At 43.0% G+C, this 26,791-nt stretch overlaps 1 protein-coding gene across 1 annotated transcript in view; it reads left to right on the forward strand.

Annotated features, from left to right (window-relative positions):
• The first annotated feature begins 3,689 nt into the window (after nt 1–3,689).
• TBX15 (T-box transcription factor 15) overlaps nt 3,690–26,791 on the forward strand; it is a 133,700-nt gene continuing 110,598 nt past the window's right edge. Inside the window, exon 1 of the mRNA XM_054042513.1 lies at nt 3,690–4,147. Coding sequence (XP_053898488.1) covers nt 3,946–4,147 — 202 coding nt within the window. The 5' untranslated portion in view covers nt 3,690–3,945. The remainder of the gene's footprint in view (nt 4,148–26,791) is intronic.

A 26,791-nucleotide genomic window follows, 5' to 3' on the forward strand; every position in this document is an offset into this window, starting at 1 on the left:
TTTAAACATACTCCAATCCGCTTTAAAGACAATCTAAATTGTATTAAAGACACGTAAATCATTCGCTCACATTATAAGGCAGCCTTCAGCCCACACCCGCTGACTAGCTTTAACATTGTTTTCAATTACTAGCTCGAAAAATCCCCAGGCTAGCTCTGGCTGCTACAGGATTCTAGTTAACGTTTCTCGTTTTGTGTCTGAAACCAGCTCCTTTCCGCCTCGGAGAGCAGAACATCTGCATGGCTCTCCCACCCCGCAGCAGGCACCCCCATTTCTTTCTTGCATTAATATTGCCAGAGAGAAAGGAATATCTCCAGCTTGCACTGCGACGACTGGAAAGCTGGAGTCTGATTTGTTTATACACCCTCGGACCCGACCCTGCAACCCTGGGTCTTTATTCAGCGGAGCAGCTTCCTTGACAATACTCCGGCAAATCAGGACTATTCGCCCCTTGAATAAGGATCAGGAATTTCCTATGAGTTAGATACATTATTTTTTAATGAGGAAAGGTCAAATTCTGACACCAGTTCCTGCGGTAAATCCGGAGTAACTCCAAACTGACTTCAGTGGAGTGACTCCAGATTTACACAGCTGTAACCAAGATGCTGGTCCCAAATACTGCTCTTTTAGTTCACCCGAGCAGAACTTCAATGGGCCAAATGAATCCCTGAGGCAACTCCATTGAGTTTGACTTATTGACTTCGTCGTGATGTGAATAAGGCACCAGGATTTGGCCCTAGACTTTTAAGAATGAATGGAGATCTCATTTTATGTTTGCTTCTGATTAGCGAGGACTCCCACAGACAACACTCCTTAACACACAAGAAGAAATCTTTGCAAGAGGGCAGTCTTTGTTTTCCCCATAACAACAACAAACAAACAAACAACAACGACAACAACAACAAGACTATTAAACTACTTTCTGTCGTGTGCAGTAACGGTGGCCACATTTCAGAGAAACAGAGGCATTTCTTTGCTTTGCGTTTCTGCTCTTGGTTCAAAATCAGTGATAAGCCGCTAACAGGTTGGGTGTTGTTGGTCACAACTTTGGTCAAATTTTCGACATTCATTAGAACTACGAATTTGCATTATGCGCGTAAATTCTACAGGTCACAATGATACCAGGGAATTTTGACCTCTTTCTGTGCCTGCAAGATAATAAATGTAAAACACAGCCCTATATTAATATATACTGACTGCATCCAAACTCTCCAGGAACTTTACCAAATGGAAATTAGTATCTGAAAATCTTGCTCCTTCTCAATTATTGGCAAACTTTGTGACTCTTTGAGTCTATAATTATCGGTTGTATGATTATGGGATATAATCTATATATGCTAGCGGGTTTTGTAAATTGTATTTAAAAACTTGTTCCTGTATCAGAACCTGTGAAACTAAAGGTTGTATAGCACATACAGATAGATAAATTAGGGAGGGAGAGAGAGAGAGAGAGAGAGAGAGAGTCTATATATCTTAACAATTATAATGAAAATTGGTAGATAATTTAAAAAACTATTGTCTACTAAACCAACACTTTTTTTAAAGCCTGGGAAACGTATCTGACGGAAATATAAGCTCAACATGTGATTTAAATATACTGCTTTTCAAATACAATTCCGTTTTGCTAAACTTCATAAGTGATTCTGTGTGTTCTTGATCTTTTTTCTTCTTCTTCTTCTTCTTCTTCTTCAAATCTACCTCCTAACTTGCGACTCTCCTGTAAAATCGTCCTGTCTGTCTCTGTCTCGCAGAAGAATGCTACCAGGCGTGCAGAAAAGAGGGAATAATTTTTCAGGAAATTTCTTCTCCCTTAGCTTTAGAGCGAAAACCCCTGGAAAACAATCGTATTTAAATAAATCTGACCTCTCCAGTTGCCTAAGAATGTAGAAGAAGTAGTAGTAGTAATAAATAATAATAATAATAATAGCTTCCTCAAAACCTCCCTTCCGAATGGCCTCTTTGCAACCAGGGTTAGCTGAGAACGCCCTAAGCCCCAAATGGCATGCCATGCAGGGAAAGGCGAGAACACCGCAGTGCACCTCAGTTTGTCGCTGTGTATGTGCCTGGTGCTCAGCCCCTGTGGATGTGAGCTGTCGAAAGCGATATATTTTGAAACAAACAATTCCCAGTTCCCGCCCAGGAAAACTGCATCGAGTTTCCCCATGTTACTCAGCTGTTGAAATCACACCTTTCAGGTCTTTTATCTTTAAAACCTCTTCCTCGCAAAGGTTATTGTTTTAACTTTACCAGAGGGCTACAGAGTATTGGGACAGAAAGAGAGATGTGAAAGATACCACACACGGACACGGAGGTGTGTGTGTTCAGCCCCAGAAACTGATCCATGGCTGCCTCAAAGTCAGGGGCCCTGGAACAATTTGTACAATGGGGAAGCTGAAAGCCGTTGAACCGAACTGTAAAGCCTGTATAGGATGGGAACCACTCCCAGCCAGGAGGTGCTACAGCACCCCTAGTTCCAGCACTTATGCCCAAAGTTTTCATTTCTGCCCACAAGTCTCTGGGATGGCGCATCCATCGCAAAAGTTAATTTAAAATTAGCCTAGCCATGTCCAGCCGTTCTACCTAGTTTGAAAACAGCTCCAGGTCAGCCATTTCTCTCTTTTGTCCTCCGTGACCATCAACATAAATAAATAAATAAATAAATAAATAAATAAATAAAAACAATCCGTTACTGAATTTGAAGTGTCTATTACATTTTCCTTCTAATTTATTCGATGACGAAGATCCAATTATTATGTTGTTCGGCCTTCTATTTTTCTAATTTCTATTTTGGTGATATATTTTCCATGTTTCATTTATTATTTACTTCATAAAATGCTTAGCGTTATGTTTATCTGTCTATCTAATCATTCAAAATATGTTTCTTGCTGAGATACATTAGCGGAAACATACGAGTTTTTTCTTGGTAAATCGAGTTATTTTTATTTTTACTGCGAACTCACTACCCAGATGGTTATACAGATGTATACTATTATTTATTTATGTGGCCTTTACCTGATTTTCTCTGGCGGGATAAAATTATACACTAGCAAAAGAACATGGAAAATCCAAATGTCAAAATACAAGGTAGTCCCAACGGCAGCAAATATTTACAACTAGGGCAAAATGGCGCAGTCAGTTTAACACCGCTTTCACAGCCCGATTGTTATCAAAATCACTTAAAAAGAGACACCATTCTCAGGGAAAACGGGTCTAATAAACAACGCCGTTACTTTTGAAAGGGAAACCACCACCACAACCACCAGCAACAGCAACAAAGACAACAGCACGGCGTTTGAGGGCGTCCTGCAAATAGTCCCAGGTTTTAAGGCCCATTCAAATACTATGATGTTTGGTGCTTTAGTGGCCAGAAGTCACTAAAAACTCTGGGTGCGCAGGGGATTAGATTAGCGTTGGAGTTGTTACCTCGCTGCATTTATAGCTAGATTTTTTCCTGCACGGCTCCATTCTTTATAGAGTTAATTCTCCTCCAGGACCCACCAGGCCAAATTCCTAGCGCTCAAGCCTGAGTCCCCCTCCCCACCTCATTGGGTTGCAGCTTTTGGGTTTCTCTCCTTCCCTTCCTCCTATTGGCCAGGGACTTTTTTTTTTTTTTTGACAGGCGCAAGCAGCCTGCCTAACTCTTTGGAAAAAAAATTCCCAGAAGTTTGTATCAATCAGAGGGAGGCAGAAGGGAAAGGAGAGGGGGAAAAAAAAAAGATGAAATCCAGCCTGCAATCCCTCTGAGCAAGTGCTGAGGACCTGGGCTGCCCACTCTCGCCCGGCCCTGCCTCATGTAGAGCCTACAGAGGACTCAGGGCTCTTCTGGAGGCGCAGCTGGGGAGGGGCTGGTGGGGGGAGAGGCGACGGGCTTTGCCTCTGCTCCCCAAGCTCTGCCTTCCGAGCCCCTGGTTGCTCCTCTGGCGCGGCTCCGGGCTGGGGGCTAAGATGAGTGAGCGGAGAAGATCTGCAGTAGCCCTCAGCTCCCGGGCTCACGCTTTCTCGGTAGAAGCCTTGATTGGGACAAATAAAAAGCGGAAACTGCGAGACTGGGAGGACAAGGGGTTGGATTTGTCCATGGAGAGCCTCAGTCCCAATGGCCAGCTAGGGGAGAACGAAGACCCGACCCAGTGCCTGGACCTCAACCCCGGTTAGTGACCCGCCTTTTCTATCCCCACCCCGCTTCCCTCCCGTTAGCTAAAGAGCCACTCGCAGCCGGTACGCCGCCCGGAGCAGCCGCGGGCCTCTTCGCCGGGCGGCAGAGCCTTGCACAGCCCTGTCTCCTGCAGGCTGGTTTGCGTAGAGGGGAGCCAGGGGAAATGTCTCCCACCCAGCCGAGACTCACTTTCTCTGGCTCTGACAGCCCCCAGGCGGGGCCCGGCTCCGCTGCTTCTCCCCCTGCTCTCTCTAGCGCGCTGGGCACTGCTCGGACACACGCCTTTCCTTGCTCCGCCGCTTTGCAGGGCGCTGAGCGATTTCCTGCGCCGCTAAGCAACTAGTGCCATTTCTGAGCGGGTCACGGTGTACTGGAGTGTGGGGGGTTAATCCTGTGGGGCGAGTAGGTTCCCCCCGGTTCCGCACTCCCAAGCACGCTCCGTGATCGGCCTTGTCTGTAAACCCTCCTCCCCCGGCTTTTGCAGACACTTTGCTCCTGCGAGCGCGCTATGAAAACAAAAGTGCCCAGTCCGAGACGAACAGCTGTTGGCAGGAGGCGAAAGCTCCAGCCGGGCTGACTGAGCAGGGATTGTGAGAAACGCCCGTGCTGGGGCTGGCCAGTGAAAGCAGCACAGCAACGCAGGGAGCAGCAGGCGTGGGTAAAATGCCCTGTGCAGCAAAGCAGCGAGCGCCGCGCGCTCGCCCTGAGCTTTACCAGAGGGCTGGGGCCTGATCCTGACCCCGGGGAGGCCAACGGGCAAAGTGCCATTGAGTGTGGAGGCGGCAGGATCGGGCCCCGGAGGGATCTGGCGCTCGTGCCCCGCTAGCGCTCTGTGCTGCAGAGAGGCTCCAGCGCTGTAGGGAGAGGCGCGCAGCAGCCAGCCCATGGCTCAGACCGACAGCCCCGGGCCATACGGGCCCGTCGCCCTTTGCGCGGGGCTCGCCGTTACTTTCAGTGGGGAGCTCTGCTCCCGGCCAGGCGGCCCGTTGTAATGATCTCCCCGCTTGCGCCCTGGGCCTGGCCCTCCTCGAGTCCAACCTTTCTGGTAGAAAGGGAAAGGGAACGAAATGAAATACACTAAAATACGGCGTAATTTAAAGAAAATATTAATTACACTAATAGATTCAATACTGTCTACGTGCATTCAATGGCAGATACTGCGTAATATATGGAAAACAACCCCCGGGGTTAACAACACAAAAGGTACAAGACAGGCCGGTTGGCCCCAGCTCGGATTCCTGCTGTGGATTGTCTGAAAGAACAGGCTGGATTCTCTTAGTTTTCACTAGATGAAAAAATTAAAATCTTGACTTAATTAAGAGATTTGCCTGAGTAAAAAAATTAAACTGTTGTCCCTTGCTGATTTTACTCATGCCTAATCTCCATTTTAAAAAGCAAATGTATTCCATAGAAGTCCCTGTCTGTAAATGTACTCAGGGAATACAGAAGTACAAATCAATGCCACGGCTAGAGCTACGGGAGGAAAGAAAATAGACATTGGGTGAAAATTATTCCTTTTCACCAGATGAACAACCGTCTTGCTAGGTTAGTTGCCTTCGGCTTTTTGCAGCTACACAATCTCTTAAAATGCGAATGACAGCAATTATTATTATGATTATGATGATTAGGGGCGAAAGGGAATTCTATATAATTTCCAAATCAATTTTTGTGTCTGGGGGCAAAAGGTAGAGTTTTCTGTTAATCGCTGAAAAAATCACTGCCTCCCGTACTCACTTGAACCCACGATACTTTGGGACGCAAATACTTATTTTTTTGTACAATTTTAAACGATTACATAAAGATCGCTTTTCTCAAATCCAGCATAAAAATCGGACAGAAAGTTACTGGTCAAAATTTTACAATTGTAAAAAAGGATTTTAAAAAAAGGAAGGTGGGAAAATACTGAAAATTCTAGAGACCCTTTCTCCTTCCCTCCAGCTCTCAAGGAATTGTTATTTTTATTATTAATAATAGTAATCTGAATTGCAACAACATCAATTTCTTCTTCCTCTGAAACTCAAAGAGACCTGCCTAAAATTTTATGATTAGGGAATTCCCTGAAGAAAATGCTCCCTAGCAATGAGAAAAAGTGGAGACAAGAAAAAAGAAAAAAAAAAAAGTAAATCAAGTTTACAAATGATTCCTCAGGAAAATCAATCAATCAATCAATCAATCAAATCCCGTCTCCAGTAATCTGGCACATCTGCGTGCTATCCCGTTTTTCGTTATTTTAATTTCCAATTAATACCCTTTATTGGAGGCTACACACAAAACATAAGACTGTTTAACTTGCTCATTTCTGCATGAATTTGGAATAAAGTGAGACCCCCAAAGAGCCAGACTGGAAAGCGGGTAAACACGGCAGCTAACGTCTGAAATACTGGAAAGCAAAGTGTTTTCATAAAGCACAGCAAATCAAGACCAGATTTTAAAATATTTTTTAGGGTGCTAGTATAAATTTTAAAAAATCTGAGAGTGCAATTTGCACAGTCACTTCATTAAATCCATTCAGTCCAAATCTACTGTAGTTTTCCTTTGCTGCTGGTGAAAATAGATTAGCTGTTATAGATAGAAATATCTCTATCTATCTACATATACATGTATAGCATATACCATGCTTATTTACAAAAAAAAAAAAAAAATACCAATTAAATGCAAACTTTGAAGCTAAAGTATTTAAATCTTAATAAATCTCAAAAGGTGCATTAGAAGTTAAAAAAAAAAAAAACAATACCCCAAACTCAAAGTCCTTGCATCAAATATTACAGCAAATAATCAACAATGTTGTACGTTGACAATGGATTTATTATTATTACTTCCCATAAATTCCATATTTTCAAGTCTATTTTTGTTAAAAGTTTTCCGTTATCTACCAGGGTTTATTTTTATTTTTATTAAATTGAAATTAAAGAAACAAAATTGGATCTCGAGAAGTTTTAAAATCACGATAATTGGGTCGAGCATGAAATATTATAAATAATAAATAAGTAATCAATACTTAATAACCAATAATTAATAGTACTTCATGCTAACATATTGCGGTGTCTGTCTGTATAGACTAATATTTAATGGAACCCGGGCGTAGCTGGGACTCGTTTGATACTTCAATTCCATATTTTTCTCTTTATTATCAAGGCGACCGGGGTTTGGGTTTAATATGGAATAGCTGAGGTGTTAACACCTCTCCCCGGGGATCTGCCCGAGCGAGGTGGATGACTGTATGTTGTCAGGATTGCTTGTGAATTTCGTGTTCTGGGACCCCTATCTCCTTCCCTAAAGAAACGAAGCTAATGCTGGTGTTGCTGCCTCACGCTGCGTCTCATTTTCATTCTTGTTTGGAAGCTCCTTTTTTGCGACTCTCTCGGTGGATCTTACAAAAGCCATTCCGCACAAAACCACGTGCACCGGGGAGCCAACTCTTTTCACATTCACACATCTCCCTTTCGGTTAAACAAACCACCGAGTATTGGGACTTCCCGGCCATGCCCAAGGCCTCGCATTAGAGTGTATTCAACAGTAATGAGACCTGAGATCCCAAGCTGGACAGAGCCCCACCTTGTCCTGAAGTGAAGGGCAATATCTGCTGCCCGGATGTGCCCTGTGGAGGGGGAGAATGACTTGGATAAATCTTCTAGGTTTATAAAGATCTCTCCAGTAGATGCAAGTTATTAATGCCTTAGCAATGAATCTTGTCGTCAGAATGAATCTTGTGCTGTTTTATGAGACTCAGTTTACACAAGTCTGAAGCTGGATTCGAATCACAAAGTTATGGAAAGGCATTCTGGATTAAACCCCCCTCGCGGGTGAACTGGGTTGTTCTGAAATATGCACACGGCATGGCAGGGGCTGTGTGGAGACTTTCTAAGTGAGTGTGTGTGACACACAGAGAGAGATCCGGCGGCCAATGCCGGTTTTCCTGAGTGAGGAGTAGAGGATGGAGCCCTACATGAACGTGCGCGCATTGGGTGAGGAGCCAGGGGCTGGTTTATTCTGTAATTACGTGATCAGCGCAGAGTCGTAGAAAGGAAAAACGCCCCACAACTGTCAATAAATCCTTAAAAATGCGCCCTTGCTCCAGTAAGTGGCCATATCAGTTACACACGGCACGGGGCGAACCCCAATTCCGCTCTTCAACGCAGGGCCCGGAGCCCAGGCCTTAGAGACATAACGGGGGGATGGCTCAGGATCTCCACTGCGGTTTATTCCCACCACCCCGCATAGCTCCGGTGGATGGCTGGGCCGAGCAGGCCGGCTGGGGGCGAGCCCGGAGCAGAAGGACGCCCGCTGGGTCTCAGAACTGGCCTTGTCCCGCAGCCACGCGGCCGAAGCGCCAGGGGCGCGGGCGCAGGGAGCAGGCCTGGGCGCCGGGGCAGCAGGCAGGCTGTGTGCGCGGTACTGCTATGGGTTTGCCTTGCATTGCCTGAGCCGCTGGGTGCGTGTGCAGGGCCGGCTGCGTGCGGCTGGGCGAGGGGCGGATGAAGGACAGATCAAGGTAGCCCGAGGCTACCCTAGAGCGCAGAGGAATGGCACAGGGAGCTGCCCGGGGCTGGGAGCTAATGGAGGACGTAGCCTGCCCACGCTTGGCAGGAGGCAGGCGCTGAAATCAGCTCTGAGCAGGGCTCCGGCACATGCACAGCCTTGACTGAAAGGACTCTTCTGTCTGCGCCGCTCACGACTCGGGCGGGGGCTTCCCTCGGGGCCTGGGGGGCGGCGGAGCGGGCTGTAGTGGGCTGGACGGGTTAACACGTAGGTGCCGGCTGCGCTCCCGGGGCCAGGCGTTGGGCTGGGTGGAGAGTGAGACCCTGCCGTGAGCAGAGCAGCTGCAGGCGGCCAGAGGGAAGCTCAACACCCGGATCCGCGAGCCTCCCAAGCCCTGCAAGCCTCCTCCTTTCTTGCTGCCCGGCCCCCCGCCCTGCTCACACTGCGGCCCCAGCAGCCGGACCCCCCTAGCCAAGGGTTTGTAGTGGTTCCAGAGCAGAGCTCGCGGCCGAGGGGAGCAATATCGCCCCATGACTCTGGGCCCTAGTGCTGCAGATTAACTGCTGTAGGGGGCCTGGCCTTGACCTGCCCCGAATGACCTCGTCTAGAGCACTCCCATGTGCACTTGGCACAGCGCTACTGCCTTTCACCTGCGCATCTCAACGCGCGCTGCAAACATTCATGAGTCGGAGCGTTCTGTGCCTCTGGGAAGTGGGTAAATATTATCCGCATGTCAGAGATGGGGAAAACTAGCTGTTAGGTTAAATCAGACACTGAAATGCCCAGTCCAGTAACGTTTTTAGACAACGAATTAACACACGTCCCTGGTATCTCTGGGTTTCCAGGTATTTGTAGGCTAAACATGATCAGCGCTAACGTCCTGAGTGTGTCAATCACTGTATCTTTCCATCCTTTATGTATAATTTATTCATCATCATTTACAATTGTATCTTTCATTAGTGATGGAGTGAAATTAGCAGGCTGGGGGGAGAGTTTAGTGAGCTCATCTGCTCATCAGAAATTTGTGATTGAAATTTTTGTGGGTACATTCGAAATCTGGATTTTCCTTTGAAGCACAGTTTTTCTCTCAGGGTACATCTACACTACAGGGGGGAGTCGATTTAAGATACGCAAATTCATCTACGTGAATAGCGTAGCTGAATTCGACGTATCGCAGCTGACTTACCCTGCTGTGAGGACCGCGGCAAAATCGACTTCTGCGGCTTTCTGTCGATGGCACTTACTCCCACCTCCGCTGGTGGAGTAAGAGCGTCGATTCGGGGATCGATTGTCGCGTCCCAACGGGACGCGATCAATCGATCCCCGAGAGGTCGATTTCTACCCGCCGATTCAGGCGGGTAGTGTAGACCTAGCCTCAGTTGCCTACGTTGTACTTTTAGAGATCTACACAGGCCCATTATTTGTATTAGAGAGAGCGAGCGAGAACACAGGGGCATGGTAAGCGTTTTTACTCTTTGAGTTTAAGATAGCCATACTACAAGCAGAGAAGCCACCAGTGAAATATGCACATTTCCCTAAACAAATGCCTGTAACATCTTGATACTACACAGTCCTCCAGGATATTGTTTATGCCACATATTTTACAGAAGAAAACATTTGAGAAATGTTTGAGAGTTTTACATTTTGTCAAATTCGGTCAGCATTTCATATCCTTCTTCCTGTCAAGGCATGCAGCCTAGTTACTGTGGGGCTTTAGAGGGAGAGAAAATAATGCATTTTAGAAAGATCTATAAAAAAGCTCCACTACACTGTCCTAATTTTATGGGGTGATGACTTGTGTCCTACCAAGATTAGGGACAAAAGCGTTACACCCTTGGCAAGGGGGGAATTCCCAGGTCCTTTCCAATGGTATAAAGCTCTTCTGCCTAGACCTAAGTGTTCATGAGCTATTTATCTTAAACGTGCTCCTGGACTGAATACTGATCATCTTGCACTTTAGCATCATGTAATTTTGTGGGGGAAATTCCAGACTTTGAGGAAAGGAGAAAGCAAGGATGTCTAAAATAACTACAACAAACAGCGGCTGTCTAAATCTGCTCAGAGGTTTAAAATTGGGAAGTAATCCTGGCCAAGAGGGATTAGTGGGCAGAAAGCAGGTAAGAAAGTCAAAGGGCTGGTAATTCCTGCAACAATAAATACAGTTTACCACATGCTTCCACAATTGATCATAGAGATATAATCACCATTTATTTGTTATTGTAATGTATATATGTTATTACATACATTCCTATTCATGTATATACATCTATGTATAATGTAATATACACAAGACATGTATATTTGTACATAGGTTAGAAATAATAACATAAGAACAGCCATACTGGGTCAGACCAATGGTCCATCTAGCCCACTATCCTGTCTTCCGACAGTGGCCAATGCCAGATACATCAGAGGGAATGAACAGACCAGGGCAATTATCATGTGATCCATTCTTTGTCGTCCAGTCCCACCATCCGGCAGTCAGATGCTTAGGGACACTCAAAGCATGGGGTTGCATCCCTGACCATCTTGGCTAATAGCCATTGATGGACGTAGCCTCCATGGGCCTAAGCTGCAAAATATGGTTCCAGCTTTGATTGTTTAGAGTTGAGTTTTGCTTAAGACCTATCTGATAGAGTGTGGTGAGGCAACCCAGGCAGAGGAAAAGGAGTTGGGAAACTTCAGTTCCATTCTTAATTCTGCCACTCACTTGGTGTGGAACATTAACTTCAGCTTGCCCATCTGTAAAATGGGGTGTATGAAATCTACCCCCCTTTGTGATCTGCAGATCTCAAATGCTGTCTTAGAATTAAGTGTTAGACAGAAAGCTCTAAATGTGTAGTTGAGCAGAAGTGGCTGAGACTATGATAGTCTGTACTGTATTTGATAATTTGAGGAAATAATGAAAATGTAACCTCTAGGACATGTATGCTCCCCCTGTGCTTTGCCCACAGAGTGGATGCTATTGCTGTCAGAAGGTGACATTGTAGAGAAAAGGAGATGGAGCTGTCTAGATGGGAACCAGGAGTTCAGTGTGGGAGCTCAGACTAGGTTTGTGTTGCTCAAGTTCATCCAACTTTGACCTTTCATTCTTGAGAAAAGAGCGAGTGAGTGAGAAGGGTTTATCTCTACAGTAATCTCTATCTTATTGAATTGGTGATTTCCGCTGTCATGCCTGTTAAACTCTTCCTGCAAGGAGGTGAATTGTTCACACTGAACTAAGACTGCAGGTAATGGAATAATATGAAAATATCTAGGAATTGTTTCCAAGACAACGGAGTCTTAGAAAGGAGACAGCATGTCAAACAATGTCTTGATTTCTTTGTTACTTATTTTGAATATCCAAAACTATCCAAAATTATTCCATCTGCAGGAAATGGGAAAAGGTGGGAATTCAAAGGACATTCTCGTCTGTGACGAGATCTCAGGGAAAATCTAAAGAGCTTCTATTACAGGCACAAGTCAAGTAACTTCCTACTAACCATCCATCATGTCTCCCTCCTCCCACTTCAGGCTGAGCTCTTATATCAAATATCAGATTAGCTAGTCTCCCTAAGGCTGAGGTGTCCTGGTCTATCTATATCTGTCTTTACAGAAAACTGATGCTTTTTTCAGATGGAAAAGCAAGAGAGAGATCGAGAGACCCTGGCTCAGTGCAGGGGATGGATTAGATGACCTCTTGAGGTTCCTTCGAGCTCTACGTTTCTATGATTCTACAATTCTAAGTCTGGTACCTCCAGAAAATAACATTTCTATTGCAGTAGGGCCTGATCCTGCAAACCCCTCTTCACATGAGTAAGAATTACTCACACAAGTGAAGTATTCCTATTGAAGTCAATGGATTTCTTGCATGAAACAAGGTTTGCAGTCCTAGGCCCTCAAGGACCAACATGCTTTTTAAATCTCTCTCTCTCTCTCTGAGTCCTGGTCTATATTATAAAATGTGCTGGTGTAACTAAACCCATTAAAATCAATGTAATTACACCAGGGCAAACCACTAATGTACATGTACTGAAACTGGTTCAAAAAGCACTTCAACCAATTTATGCTTTAAGCTAAATCAGTTTAAGTGCAATGTAAACCAGTTTAAGTGCATCTATAGCAGGGGTTTATGCTGGTGTAACTAAATCAATTTTTTAGTTACATTGGTGGGAGTTTTCTACTATAAGAACATAAGAATGGCCACACTGGGTCAGACCAAAGGTCCATCTAGCCTAGTATCCTGCCTTCTGACAGTGGCCAATGCCAGGTGCCCAGAGGGAATGAACAGAACAGGTAATTGTCAAGTGATGCATCTTCTGTCGCTCATTCCCAGCTTCTGGCAAACAGAGGCTAGAGACACCATCCCTGCCCATCCTGTCTAATAGCCATTGATGGACTTATCCTCCATGAACTTATCTAGTTCTTTTTTGAACAAGTTATAGTCTTGGCCTTCACAACATCCTCTGGCAAGGACTTCCACAGGTTGACTGTGAGTTGTGTGAAAAAATACTTCCTTTAAGTATTAGTATACTATAAAAAAGGCTTCCTAGATTATCATAGTTTCCCAGAAGGGTTGGGTTTCTCAGTACCTAGTGATGGAATTTTATTAGTTTGTGACCAAATATTACTGCTCAAACATGTTGTGCAAACACTTTTAATGATATTGTACAGTTTGTAGCAGGGGAGAGGGAAGCATTTAATATTAAATAGTAGAAGCAGAGATGAAATGATGAGAATTTGCTAGTCAGGGTCCATGGTGTTCCCAGCTTTCATTTAATCTTTTCGGTTGAACCACATTAGCCTTTTAAATGAACGAATGAATGAACAAATACTTCCACCTTTGCTAAAAATGGTACATCTCCACTGGCAGCAACAACAACGGGAATCATAGTGTAAACAGGACTCCAGGCAGTCCTTCTCTTTTAAAGCGCCTCGTCATCTAACCCTGCTTAGAGCTGGTCTACACAACACAATATTAAAAATATTGGCATTCTCCCGTACCACATCTACACGAGGACTTCCACAACTACTATCACTAATAGTGATGCACTGAACATTGTTAGCAACACTGGGATATTTTTCAGAAAAATGCTAAGTGTTATTATTGTAAAATTAAACTGAAATGTTACTAGAAGCCAGTAAAAATATTTTAAAACTGTAACATGATCAGAAAACCTACGTCCAGTTAAAGCTCTATCAGCAGCATTCATACCAAATACAATATTTTAACTGAGTAAATTTGCAGACTAGAAAATGATGAGTTACAAAATCATTCGGAGAAGTGACAAAAGGATTAGAAAAATTAATATCTCCATGTGCCATTTGCTAAGTAACCCTCTTGATCTAACAATATTGTGAAGATGGTGTGAAGAAGACCCAGTGACAGATGCAAAGTAGTTGTCCAAAGATTGCTTCAGAGACAATGTAAGATCTAAAATGTTTATATTTGTAAATGTAAATTATGATTGTAATGTAGGCCAGAGTGAGGCCAGCAAATACTTCAGGCCAGCCACTAACAGTTTGTCTTCTTAAGATTTACTTTCATGTTGACATCTAATCTACCTCTGTTTCCCCACCACACTGACAAGGGCCCTGCCTTCCATGATGGGCACATAAGAAACACCTAGAACGTTGTCAAATGGAGATCCCCAGTGACATCCCCAGCAGGCAGGAAGCTGTTGGGCATAGCTTGAAAAGAAGTTACTGCCAACCAGCCTTAAAATAACGGATTTACGGTTTCTGAAGAATAGCTTACAAACTGGTTAGGTATTGACACAAGTTATATTAATAATCAGCACATTTCTGTGGACGTGGTCCCAATATTGAGGCCTTGGTGCTCAGTGAATTAGTGCACCAGCACCTCACCTTACCTTTGGAGAGCTGCATTCAACACTAGATTAGGTCACAAGGGAACATAAATTTGGTGGTCTCTCATCAAAAATTCTAATAAACATCTGCACACATTGCAAAACCTCCACATAATTTATACAACTGAGCTGCTGAAGATGTCCCAGGATTGTAATAGGGATGCAGATCAGGACTGAGGGAGTTTCGGCAGAGCGATTTGTAGAAGTTTGCATAGCAAATTGCATGCACTATACCTGCATCAAGGCTATACTGTTAGACCCTAGCATTGTTATGATTTTCAATTAATCAATACATTATTTTAAGAAAATAAAACTAATGTTAGAGAGTGGCTGGATAATTATCTCACAAGTGCAGAGTCACAAGTTCCATCAGCAGGGAAGAATCACAATTCCAAACTCAGGGTTATAGCTTATAAACCCCTTTGTGGTCTCACAAGCCTAAACCTCATACTTAATAATCTTTATAATACAATATTATCAGACTGTCTATTGAACTGATCTGGACTGCCACACACTAACCCAAAGCTCATGATCGGGAGATGTCAGAATGTCTCTGGTTTCTCCAATCAGCCTCGCACCACCAACAATTCCTGTGGACTTCACATTGGGAAGTGTATTTACCTTGTGCAACTCTCCCGGGCTGTAGATAGCCATGTCCAACATGGGGCTCAGGAAGGAGAGTTCTGTCCATTCCCTCATCCCATTTGCTTCTTTCAGGAGAATTAGACTGAAGGTGATTTTCTCACAGTTACTAGGAGCCAGCTTGGTGCTTTGATGAGCTTCAATCCCATTCAGAAATCCTTTCATAAGATCGAAGATGTTATTTGTTTAAATATCAAGGTGTTCTGGCTTGTTTATTACTTTTACAAATCACATTTTGGGTAACTTGGCTCCCAGATCTTCCCAGTGCTGTTCTGCTATCCCTACATCTTAGTCTGTGCTTCTGAAATCATTTGGATGTGCATTACATTTCACCTGGTTTTATTCTGCCATTAGCATTCCTGTGTATCTGGGTGAGAAAAGTACAGGAAATAAAATGAATAGGATCTGCTCATGTTCTCACAGTAGCTAACAGCAACACTCCCACTGGTTTCCGTGGGAGCAAGGTCTAGCCCATACATTATACCAAATGCTGCCTAAGCTTAAATAAACCTCCATGAAATAATTGAGATGGGTGATCATAAATCTTTAGACAACATTTCCTCTTGCAAATGTAGCACTTGCTTCTGAAATTACTCTTTTTATGTATTTACCAGACACACACAGGGCTGTGATACTAATTCTGACTGTTAGTTTTAATGTGCGGGTGGCTGAGTGGTACAGGTGACCTGTGATATACAGGCAGTCAGGCTGGATGATCTGGTGGTCCCTTTTGGTCTTAAACTCTGACTGTGATATACATCATTTAAAAATGAAATGAAGTAACAAAGTGCCTATTTTTTATCATGTTGTGCCGTATGATAAACCTAAAGTTATGCTGAAGTCTTGTTTACCTGCTAGCTACTGTATTAGGGACAGGTCCTGTAAGGTGCTGAGCACCTACCACTCACGGTAGCTTTATGGTGCTGACCTTTTAGATCTGAGCCTTTTTGGCCTAATTTTCAGAAGTGCTGATCATCCAAAATTCCCACTGAAATCATCATGACCTCTTCCTTGGGCAGTTACCGGGGGTCTCAACTACTCCAGTCAGGCATTCACCACCAGCCACTGCCCTCCCCATCTGTAAAGTCACCACGTGTTCCTGATTTGTGTACTGGCATCTCTCTCTGATGTTCTGAGATGCTGGATCAATCATAGAGAAAGCTAGAGGAAAGCTAGAGGGTTAGATCCACAAAGGGACTTAGGTGCCTCATTGCCACTTAATGCAGCCGAGATGCACTTTTGCCACTCAGATCCTCAAAGCCACCTCTCAGCTACTGCCTAACTCTGCCTAATGCTGTAGGCCTCGAAATTCCAATGGAGCCTAAGGCTACCTCTACACTACACACCACTTTGTGTGGTATGGAAGGGCTGCGTAGTTACACGCTACGCTGGAAAACACACTGTGTCCCCAGTGCTGTGTGTAGCTACATGTGTCAGTGAAAAGCTCTGGCAGGACAGGAGGGAGCATTTCCCCACTGTATCCCCACTGCCGGAGCCTTTCCCTGATGCCCAACTCTTTCCCTGCAGCGGGGAAAGGCTCTAGCAGCAGGGAAGCAGCAGGGTAATCTCTAAAAATATTAAAAATTGTATTAAAATATGTACTAAAAATAGCAATGTAGATGGGAAAGCCTGGCTTGGGCTAGTAGAGAGCCATGTAAGATATGTACTCGGGTTCATACCCACAGCCTTCAGGTGTGTCTGTACTCTACTCACCTCACCATCTACACTGCTACTTAAACCAGCGTTGGGGGGCTGCCCGAATACATATTCTACATGTCGCCAAAGGAAGTTTCCATTGGTGGGCATGTGTACAGCTGACTTGAATCCTGATGCTGCTGAGTTGCGTGGTGCCCTGGCTCACACCTAAGCCCTGGTGGGATTCTCAAACTAGGTATTCCCTCACCTGCACGGTCCAACCTGGCAGGCGTGTTCAAAGCGTGCTTAGCCCCCACAAAAGATGGTTGGGGGTGATTAGCTTACAAGGTTTTGGGGCTTATGCATGTATGTATGCATAAATATCCACCGAATACTCAATAGGCTAGAGCTAGAGCACTCCCCTTGGATATGGGAGAACTGGGTTCAAGACCCTACACCAAAAATTATTTCTTCATACTGGAACAGGTTCAATGAGTAATTGAGAGGGGCCAGAAAGACACCTTCCCCCCTGCTAAGAACACCCAATAGCCTGGTAGTCAGGTACTCTGCTGGGATATGAGAAATCCCAGTTCAAGGCTCTCCGGCCCAGAGTTTGGTGCCTACTTCCCTTTGACGAATGAGGCTTTGGCCCCACCCCTCTCCTTGTCATTTCCTACTGGTTATCTTAGACAGCTTCCTGCTCAATCTGCAATCTTCTGAGGATCCCTTTCTTAAGCACGTAACTCTCCTTATGTATGGTATTTGGGGTGCCTAGGAATCCTAGGCTGAGGCTTCCCCTGGGTGGCAGGGTGCCTAAAATTAGGTATTGCAATGCTTACACCTCTTTGTGGCTCTAGGTCTGTGTGACTGCTTTTAGCAAATGAAAGGAATCAAGTCCACCTCTAGTGTGAAGTTACCAGGTGGTAATGCTCCTTATGCTTTCTATCTTGTTGTCAGTTTAGGCTTTTTATAACGTGCCCATCATTCTGGCATTCTAGCATGTGACCTCTTTATTGTGTAACTTCTTCACAGCCCTTAACACAAGGCCACTGGGAGATTGTGCTTTTAAAGTAAGAAGTTGGATCTACCCTTCAAAGCAGTGTGCTTGAGGTGTGTGGGAAGGCCTGGAAACATATAGTCCAGCGCATAGCCCTGGCTGCCTACATATTTTTATTTCACGCTCAAATTTTAAAAAATAATCAAAAGATTTATTGTTCTAGGATTTTTGGGTAATAAAAAAACTGTCCATCAAACAACTCAGGTAAAGGCTCTGTCTGTTCAGCCCAGGCACATTATCCGCTTTAATGCTGCTAAGTGATACGCACACAAGACTGTAGCATGGCAGGTCTGCTGTGCAAATCTTGTAACTTTCTGGCCGGGTGGCAGGAAGGTTGTGTTGCCCTCTTAGAGACTGTTCAGGTTGATCCTGAAACAGTAGCTCTATTTGCTCCTGGATTCAAGAAAACCTTCACAAGGAGCTGGGATGGTTGTGGAGATTTGTAGTGATTTGTTTCGATATTGAAGAAAATGGTGTTGGTGAATAGACTTTGTGAGACTATACTTACACGATAGGGATTTACTTATTTCCTTTATTAAGGAATCTGTGCTGAAGTGCTGGCTCATCAGAGGGGTTCCAGATTTGTTGTCTGATTACCGGTAAGAAGCTCGGGGGGGGGGGGGGGGGGGATTCCAGGAAAATTTGGGGAATTATTCACTTTTTTATAAAAATGAAAACAGGATTAATCAAACAGGACACAATAGCAACTTATCCAATACTATCAAAACCTATAGCAGGGGTCGGCAACCTTTCAGAAGTGGTGTGCCGAGTCTTCATTTATTCACTCTAATTTAAGGTTTTGCGTGCCAGTAATACATTTTAATGTTTTTAGAAGGTCTCTTTCTATAAGTCTATAATATATAACTAAACTATTGTTGTATGTAAAGTAAATAAGGTTTTTAAAATGTTTAAGAAGCTTCATTTAAAATGAAATTAAAATGCAGAGCCCCCCGGACCGGTGGCCAGGACCTGGGCAGTGTGAGTGCCAGTGAAAATCAGCTCACGTGCTGCCTTCAGCACGTGTGCCATAGGTTGCCTACTCCTGACCTATAGCAAATCAAATCTACCCAAAAGAAGGCTTTGGGCACTGGTGGTTCCCTTTCTGCTTCCACCATATCAACCCGTCCCTTGAAGAAGAGTTTGGAGATAGCAGCTAGACTGGGGGTCTATTGGGCTCCTGTAGGAGCTGAGCTACCCCCAGGCTGAGAAGCTGCGCTAGGGAAATGGATCTATTATTATTATTGTTGTTGTTGCTGTAGTGCCTAACAGCCTCAGTTATGGTCACTGAGGCATAAAGTCTCTGCTTTAAAGAGGTTGCAATCTAAATAGATAAGGGGGGGAGGCAAAGGGTGCAACATACAAGTAAAGTGATCAGGTATATTTTTTAATTTTTGTTTTGATTATATATATCTATAAAATCATGACCTGGGTGGAGTGATGGGGAAATCAGGAACAGAGGAGTTAATAGGAGCACAAAAGTAAAAAACACGACAGAGATGGGGGGTTGATGGGGGAGGGAGAGAAGAGGGACTATAGGGAGAAAGAAAGAGAAGGGGAGGGTTAGGGGCCTGAGCACACCACATCCCCAGACTGTGTGATGCGTTAATGGGAATTTGATGTTTTTTCGTCCCCTTGGTGAGTTTTTGTACATAGGGACTATCCTGGCTCTTGAAGGGGATAGACAGAACCTATTAACTACAGTCCAATGTCATTTATGCAGGTACTGGAAATCAGTTCAATATATTGTACAAGGCAGATGGGTAAAGTATTGACTAAGAATGCTGGCTAGGGCCAGTTAAATTCATCTGAAATGTTATGAACAAGGCTGATTCCTTATCACACTGTCACAGACCACCACGGGGTAGTGGAAAAACCTGGTTCATGAATTCACCCAGATGGGGCCTTTTTATTGGTTATTTATGAGTATTTGGACAACTGCTGGGTATTCCTGAAAATGTTTGTGAATTCCCAGATTGTCACAAATTGTAGCATGAGTGATTACACAGCCTAAAATTGTCCTGGAAAGGGAATTATTCCGTATTAATTATGCACTAAAGTGTGGCTTGGCCTGCATGGAGTGCAGGGACAGGAGGAGGCACAACCTGTACTGATTATCTACCTTGCAGTAGCAGTGTGAGAGGGAAGCAGGCTGCACAGAGCTGCCATGTTTCCACTTCATGCAGTTGATTGTGAGGGGGAGGAATAGACCAGGGACTGACTCCACTCCCTCCCCTTATTGCTCTGACCAGCATAGCTGCTTGGTACATGGCAAAGGCACCACTGAACCCTCTTCTCTTGTTTAAAACGTTTCAGTCATCCAGGAAATGGAAACAACAGTGTGTGACCATGGTGACCAATCACACAACAATGGGAATCGCGAGTGGAACTGCAGTCTGAAAATCATTCATCCAACCTCTATGCTCAAAACTTACAAATAAAGAATTCATTCAAAGGAAACCAGCATCAGTTCATGAACAGAAAAACAACTAAGCACATAACAGATTGGGCAGCAGCTGTTCCCTGAGCAGAGTTATTATATTATTATTAATAATCATATTAATACAGTGCCAATAATGTAGTAGGCAATATACAGACAAATAGGGAAATACTGTCCCCAGAGACTTTATGATTAACAGATTATTTGGTTAGATGAACACCAGCTATTTAACACATTTCTGCTGGAAAATAAAAGTGTTTCTTGATTATTTTTTCCCCATGTTACTGTTTGCCTTAAAAAAACAAACAAACAGAATTGTGACTTTTTGACTTTTTTGATACAACAGGGTCAGGCTTTTCTCATTTTTTTTTACCATGACAAATAACCAATCTTACTGATGAGACATTAATATTTGGGATATTACATATACTTAGACTGTAAGCTCTTCAAGGCAGCATCTGTCTTTTTGTTTTGTTTGTACAATTCCCAGCACAATGGGGTCCTAGCCTATGGCAAGGGTTCCCAGAAGCTACGGTAATACAAATAAGAAATAATAATATGAAGGTGGAGTTGATCAGATGCCTTCCAAAAAGTAGGTTGTATAGCCCACCACCCGTTTACATATTGGTGGGTTGAAACAGATGTTTTTAAATGCATATTAAATCGTGACTCTCTATTAATAACATTTACACAAGTTTTTTTCAGCTGGACAATCTTAGAATTATTACCCCTTCCTTGGCATTTGCTGTGAGCAGGAGAACAGGGTCTTAAAGAAGAAAGTTGTCAAGTTTGTGTGAATGGGGTCTTAGAGTGGCATCATTTCATAATCAGTAATAAAGGATTGTTGTAGATATTGATCTAACAGAGGACACAGGGACCCAAACACCTTAAATCAGTGGAACCTGCTTAGAGAGGAAGGGAAAGAGTGGAAATTACAGTTGCAGTGAAATAGAATGCAAGTCCCACATTGTTTCAGGTCAGGATTCATCATAGATTAAACCATCATAGATTTTATAGTGAAATTAGTTTATGAAAAAGAAAAGATTCCTGACATAATAGTTCTGCTTATTCTACCTGGCATACTAGAGGAAATTTTAAAAATAAAGTTTTCCCCACATTAAAATGATAGAAAGAAAGCGCTTTTTGTCTTTCTGCATGCCAAGCACTGCTGAGGTAAGAAGGCTTGGTTAACAGAGACATGTCAAACCTTTCTGTTTCAGGCCCACTTTGCAATGACCAGGATAAAGTTTTAAATCAGATTAAAACACAGCAGAGAGTCACCTTTCAGAATCATCAGATCCAAAATGTCTTTTTTAAAAAGGTGCTATTTAGAAATCTTGAAACAGAAGGAAATTTTTCTCTGTCTTGAATCAGAGCCACTTTGCATCTTCACCTCTCCCATTTATACTATAGATTTGTTTCTGTGACAGCCAGGGCTTCCCAGAAGACAAGCGTCAAAGTGAAATTTTCTGTCAAAAAGAGTAATTCTAAAACTGCTCAGTGTTAAATAGAAGGTTTAAAAAAAAAACACACCAAAAAACCAACAACACATTGAAAGACACATTGAAAACATTTGCCTAAGATTGTCACTCTGCTAAACTAAAGCAGAGCTGGAGAAATTCCTGAAGCATTTACATCTAATGATCAAGGCGCGGGCCAAGCAGAATGGAAAGAAGTTTTAATGTTGAATAACTCAGGAGCAACTGCAAAACAGCTATGAGAAGAAGAAAACTGGACTTTGAACTGCTGGTGCTTTTAGCAAAAGACAATAATAGTCTAGTAAAAGCCAAACCAAGCAATCGGGGGCAAATCTGATGTTGTATCCTGCTATCAGTCCAAAATGGACACTGTCAATATGATTTTTTAAATACTGCCTCTTTGAAAATCATCCAGTTTCTTATTTTATGGGCTAATTTTTTAAAAAAACTGCCTTAAATATTTTGGATTAGAGCTTTACTGCTCCTCTGTACATACTTATCAAGGTCATTTCAGTTAGTCAGTTTCCCCATTTTGATAGCTAAGGCCTCAAACCTGCAAACGCTTATGCATGTGCTTAACTTTGTAACCCTGGGCAGTCTCACTGACATCACTCATGGTAGTAAAGGTAACCATACTCAGAACGGTTGGAGGATCAGGGCCAGCTGTATAAGGGAAATTGAAACTGCCAGTGCACAAAATGCTGTCAGTGGCACAAATTAACCATATGGAGGACACAGAGTAAAATATTGTCCTCTCATTTCCCAATCACAGGAATCTTGGATGTTATTAGTAACTACAGCAGATACACAAATTTCAGTGAGACATATGATTTTTCATGTCAAGTATGTCCTTTTAAACAGAACTGCTCATTGTAATTAAGGGATGATTTGGCTTGATACGTATTAGAACTGGGAGGGTGGGGGACAAAATCTAATTCTTTTAAAAAAATTATTTTCTTTTTAATATAAAACTGTTGATCTGTTTGGTTGTTCTCCATTGGAATCTAGTGAGGAAGAAGCCTTGTTTTTATTTCACCTGCCTTATGATGTCTCTTGATACGTTTAGCATTTCTGATTACGGAGCTCAGGATGGTTTCATTCAGAAGTATTGATGTTATTATTGTATCTCCATTATGGTGACACCAGATGCCACAATAGACAATAAAATCAAGCCACAACTCCTCTGAGTTCTTATTCGTATGACTAGTCCCACTAACGTCACTGGGTAATTGCTTGGCTAAAATATATATAAGTAGAGACTTATGCTCCTAAGTGCCTATGTCACTTTTGAAAATGAGACTTTGGTTTCTAAGTTACTTTAGTTGTTTTTGAAAATTTGATCTGCTGCCTAGGCCAAATTTTAAAGGGTTATGTTGGCGTGTGCTAACTAACATGTTTTAAAAGTCTAGTCTAGATAAGGCATACTGCTTTTGGCACGTGCTAAACTGGTTGAGTTAAAGCTTAGGGAGCCCCGGCCCTGACATCACACCTTAAATCCTATTGACAAGGCAAGTGAAGTTAACGTGCTCAGGCCCAAAATAATGAAGTCAGAATAATTTTGGGATTGAAAAGGATTTGGTGAAAAGTTTGTTTCCTCTCCAAATATCTATCTGAGATACAGGCTAAAAAGAAGAGAAGGGGTCTGCTGTCCCCCTGCTTTTTGGATTTTGATTGCAGAGAATGTGCAACGGAGACAAGCAATTATTGTTTCCAGCTCCCAGCCCTCGTTTCCCGCACAATCGGGCTGCTCTTTTATTCTGAGCGCCATTTGCACAGCACAGGGGGAGATGTCAGCAGTTTGATCTTTAACACATGTGGGGAAAACAACTCGAGAGTAGTGCGTTTGGAAGGTTGTAGCAACATTTTACACTCCGAGGTCTCCATATTGCATTCCTACCACTCCTCGAACTCTGATTGACTTAAGTGCATTTTGGTAATTGGAAAAATTGTGGTGCAGGAGAGGCAAACTTCCCTAGTTTTACAGACTACAAACTTCCCAAGTTTTCAAAGGGGCCTCAACCCCTTTTTATGATAGAGGTTCAGTATGAGCTCACTGCAGTGCCTTGGGAAAGTTTCTGCTCCATGCTCGTGAAGGTTATTTTAACCCGGCTTTTATATTTTATATAATTTGCTTTATAATTTAAGGTGGTATTTCCCAAACTTTTGGAAGCGGAGCCCCAGTCCAGGAAAATGAAACCAATTGTACCTACCCCTGTTGCCCTGGAATGTGTTGTTAAAGGCTTACTCATGTTAATGTATATACCTTCTGTGCCCCCTCACTCCCAGCTAGTCCTTCCTCTCCCTCCTCCCCCAGGAGGATGCCCTCCATATCTTGGGGAACACTGGTGTAGATCTTTATAATATCTCACTTCCTCTCCTTTCTTACAATATGTGATGAGCAGTGAAATAGTTAATGTGGACATATAACATATCATCATCAGCATCTGAGTTAGCACCCACTGAAATGATCAGTGCCATTCACAACTCAGAGCTACTGTTTCAGGCTCTCTACAAACTCAGACAGATGCCTCTGCATTGGTTACCCTTGTGTAAGACTTTGAAGGTTCTCTTTGCAACCATAACTGCTAGAGATTGACTTTTTCTTTAAATGAGAAGTGAGATGTTGAAGAACAATTGAGAAGTGTATCTATGCTTCCAAGCTAGCCCTTTATAATCCCCATCCAGGAGTTTATGCTGTACACTTCGGGAAACATTATTTTAAGAGATACAGCACTTCCTAATGGTTAGAGCAGGGGACTTGGATTCAGGAAACCTGAATTCTGTTCCAGGTTTTGCTACTTACTTGCTGTGTGACATTAATCAAGTCACTTAGCCCCAGATTTTCAAGGGTTTACTAGTTTTGTGTGACTCAGTGTTTGGGTGCCCAAACTTTACACAAAAGTCTTTGTGCCTCAGTTTTCCCACCTGTAAAATGGGAGATAATACAAAATTCACCCTCCTGTAGACAATGTTTTGAGATCCTCAAATAAAAGACACTATATAAATACAAAGTATTATTATTAATCATAGTTTTTAAAAGTAAAAATATTTTAAGATAAAAAAATCCATTCAATTAGTGTTAAAATATCTGTGTGGTTTTATTTATTTCACTATGATTATTTTGAATGAGATATGCCTCATTGTACATGTAAGTGAGATATTTAACTGTAACAATATCTTCTCTTCACTGAATGTTTTTAGAGCATTGAGTACCATGCTTCCCCCCCACCCCCTGGGTGGGTATTTTCTAACCTCTTGTAACACTGCAGGAAATGTCTCTGCTTGCGTGGCACATGTTAATAGTTTTCTTATAAAATTAATACAGAATTAGCTTTTTGTAAAACTTTCCACTGGCTTGATGCAAATAGCTACAGCCTCCAGGTGAAATCCTCCCTGGTGTGGAAGCCCTACGTAAGATCCTGCTTACCACATAAGACCAATTTAAATCCTGTATGAAGGGTTCAATTTCATCCATTGGCACTTGTGTGGAGCTTCAGGGATGAATTTTACCCAGAGTACAGATAGCTACTTCAGGCTTCCAGCATTGCCTAAACTCCTTCGGCTCACCATATGCTCACCACCTCTGTGTCCCTGACCTAGCTTTGGGGCTTGTACCTACGTCAGTGGAAGTAATAAAATCTGACGCTAAAATAACAGCAGCAGAAAAGATGTGCCACTAAAATAACAGCACCACCACCACTTATTAGTGGACAAAGAAGTATGAGGTAATATGTATAGGCCTGACCCTGCGTTCCTTGCATGCCCTGGGAGTCTTGGGGGTACAAAGAATGCAGGATCTGGATCTAGTTTGTGTATTAATAGATTTCTCCCATTCTCCCTCTTGCAAAGCCCAGGGAACAACAGAAATAAATACAAGAGAACAAAAATGAAGACATATACAGGCGATGAATTAAAATGTAAATGGAACCCAAACAACGAATAATATAAATTTTTATTTTTAGCAACTTATTATTAATACAGTTGTGCTGACTTTGAGCCCAGTTCTGCTCTCACTGTAAGCAATGGCCCATTGATGTCAATGGAAGCAGGATTGGGTCCTTGTACTGTATAGTGTTTCAACTCATCTGTGGTGTGATAAACTCATATGATTGCATCCACCAGCACTGCCTCCTGGCACATTTTAGTGCATTTAATTAATACATCTTCAGAGCCAGCATGATGTTGACGTGACAATGAGACTGAGGTGATTAATGCAGCATAAATGCCCTAGATAGGGAAGCAATGATATTTTCCACACATTTTCAGAGCTGGGTTGGGTTTGTTTTTTTTTGGAGTATTTGACGGGATTTTTGTAAAATCATCAGTTTATGCTCTGAATCCCCCAACCGCCCAACATTTTCTGTACTACAGAAAAAGGTACCTTTGCAAACAGAAAGAAAATAAAGGCTTTTAAAATTACATATAGATGTGGGGAATTGATTTAAACACAGTAAAAATAAATAAATAAACAGGCTGAAAGTACAAGACTGAAGGTGACTTTGGACATGGCTTCAAATCCTTAGTGCTAAGGGTAGCTTTCACTGCTGTGAGTGTTTGTGTTTAGTCATGTGGATCTGGTCACAATTTTAAACACTACAGCTTAAGTGTTTGCAGGATGAGACCATTGTCTGTCCAGTAAAAGAAAAAATCTCCTAATAATTTGGAGCTTCTGCTTTTGGGGAGTTGGTTACTGTGAATCAAAGAGCGGCTGGTGCCATCTAAAATTCTTTCCCCCTCCCTGTTGCTCTACTTACAACAATAAAATCAATGGCACTTTCACCAACTTTCATCAGAAAATCCAGTGAGTTTTGTGCTGCTATAGTAGGGGTGGTCTGAGCTCAAATAGACTTTATACAAACCACCGCTAACTGCAGCTTTGCTGCCCAGTACAGGAAACTCCTCTCTATTTTGTGTAACTGCCTCTGGAGTTTCGGGTGCATGCCAAGGTTCTGGGCTTTACTGCTCTACCTCCCGATATCTACGGGCCGGATCCAGAAAATCCTTACTCACATGAATGGTGCCAGTGGGGCTACTTGTTAGTAAGCATTAAAGTAGCAGGAG

This window comes from Malaclemys terrapin, chromosome 1 (genome assembly GCF_027887155.1).
Source record: "Malaclemys terrapin pileata isolate rMalTer1 chromosome 1, rMalTer1.hap1, whole genome shotgun sequence".
NCBI lineage: Eukaryota > Metazoa > Chordata > Testudines > Emydidae > Malaclemys > Malaclemys terrapin.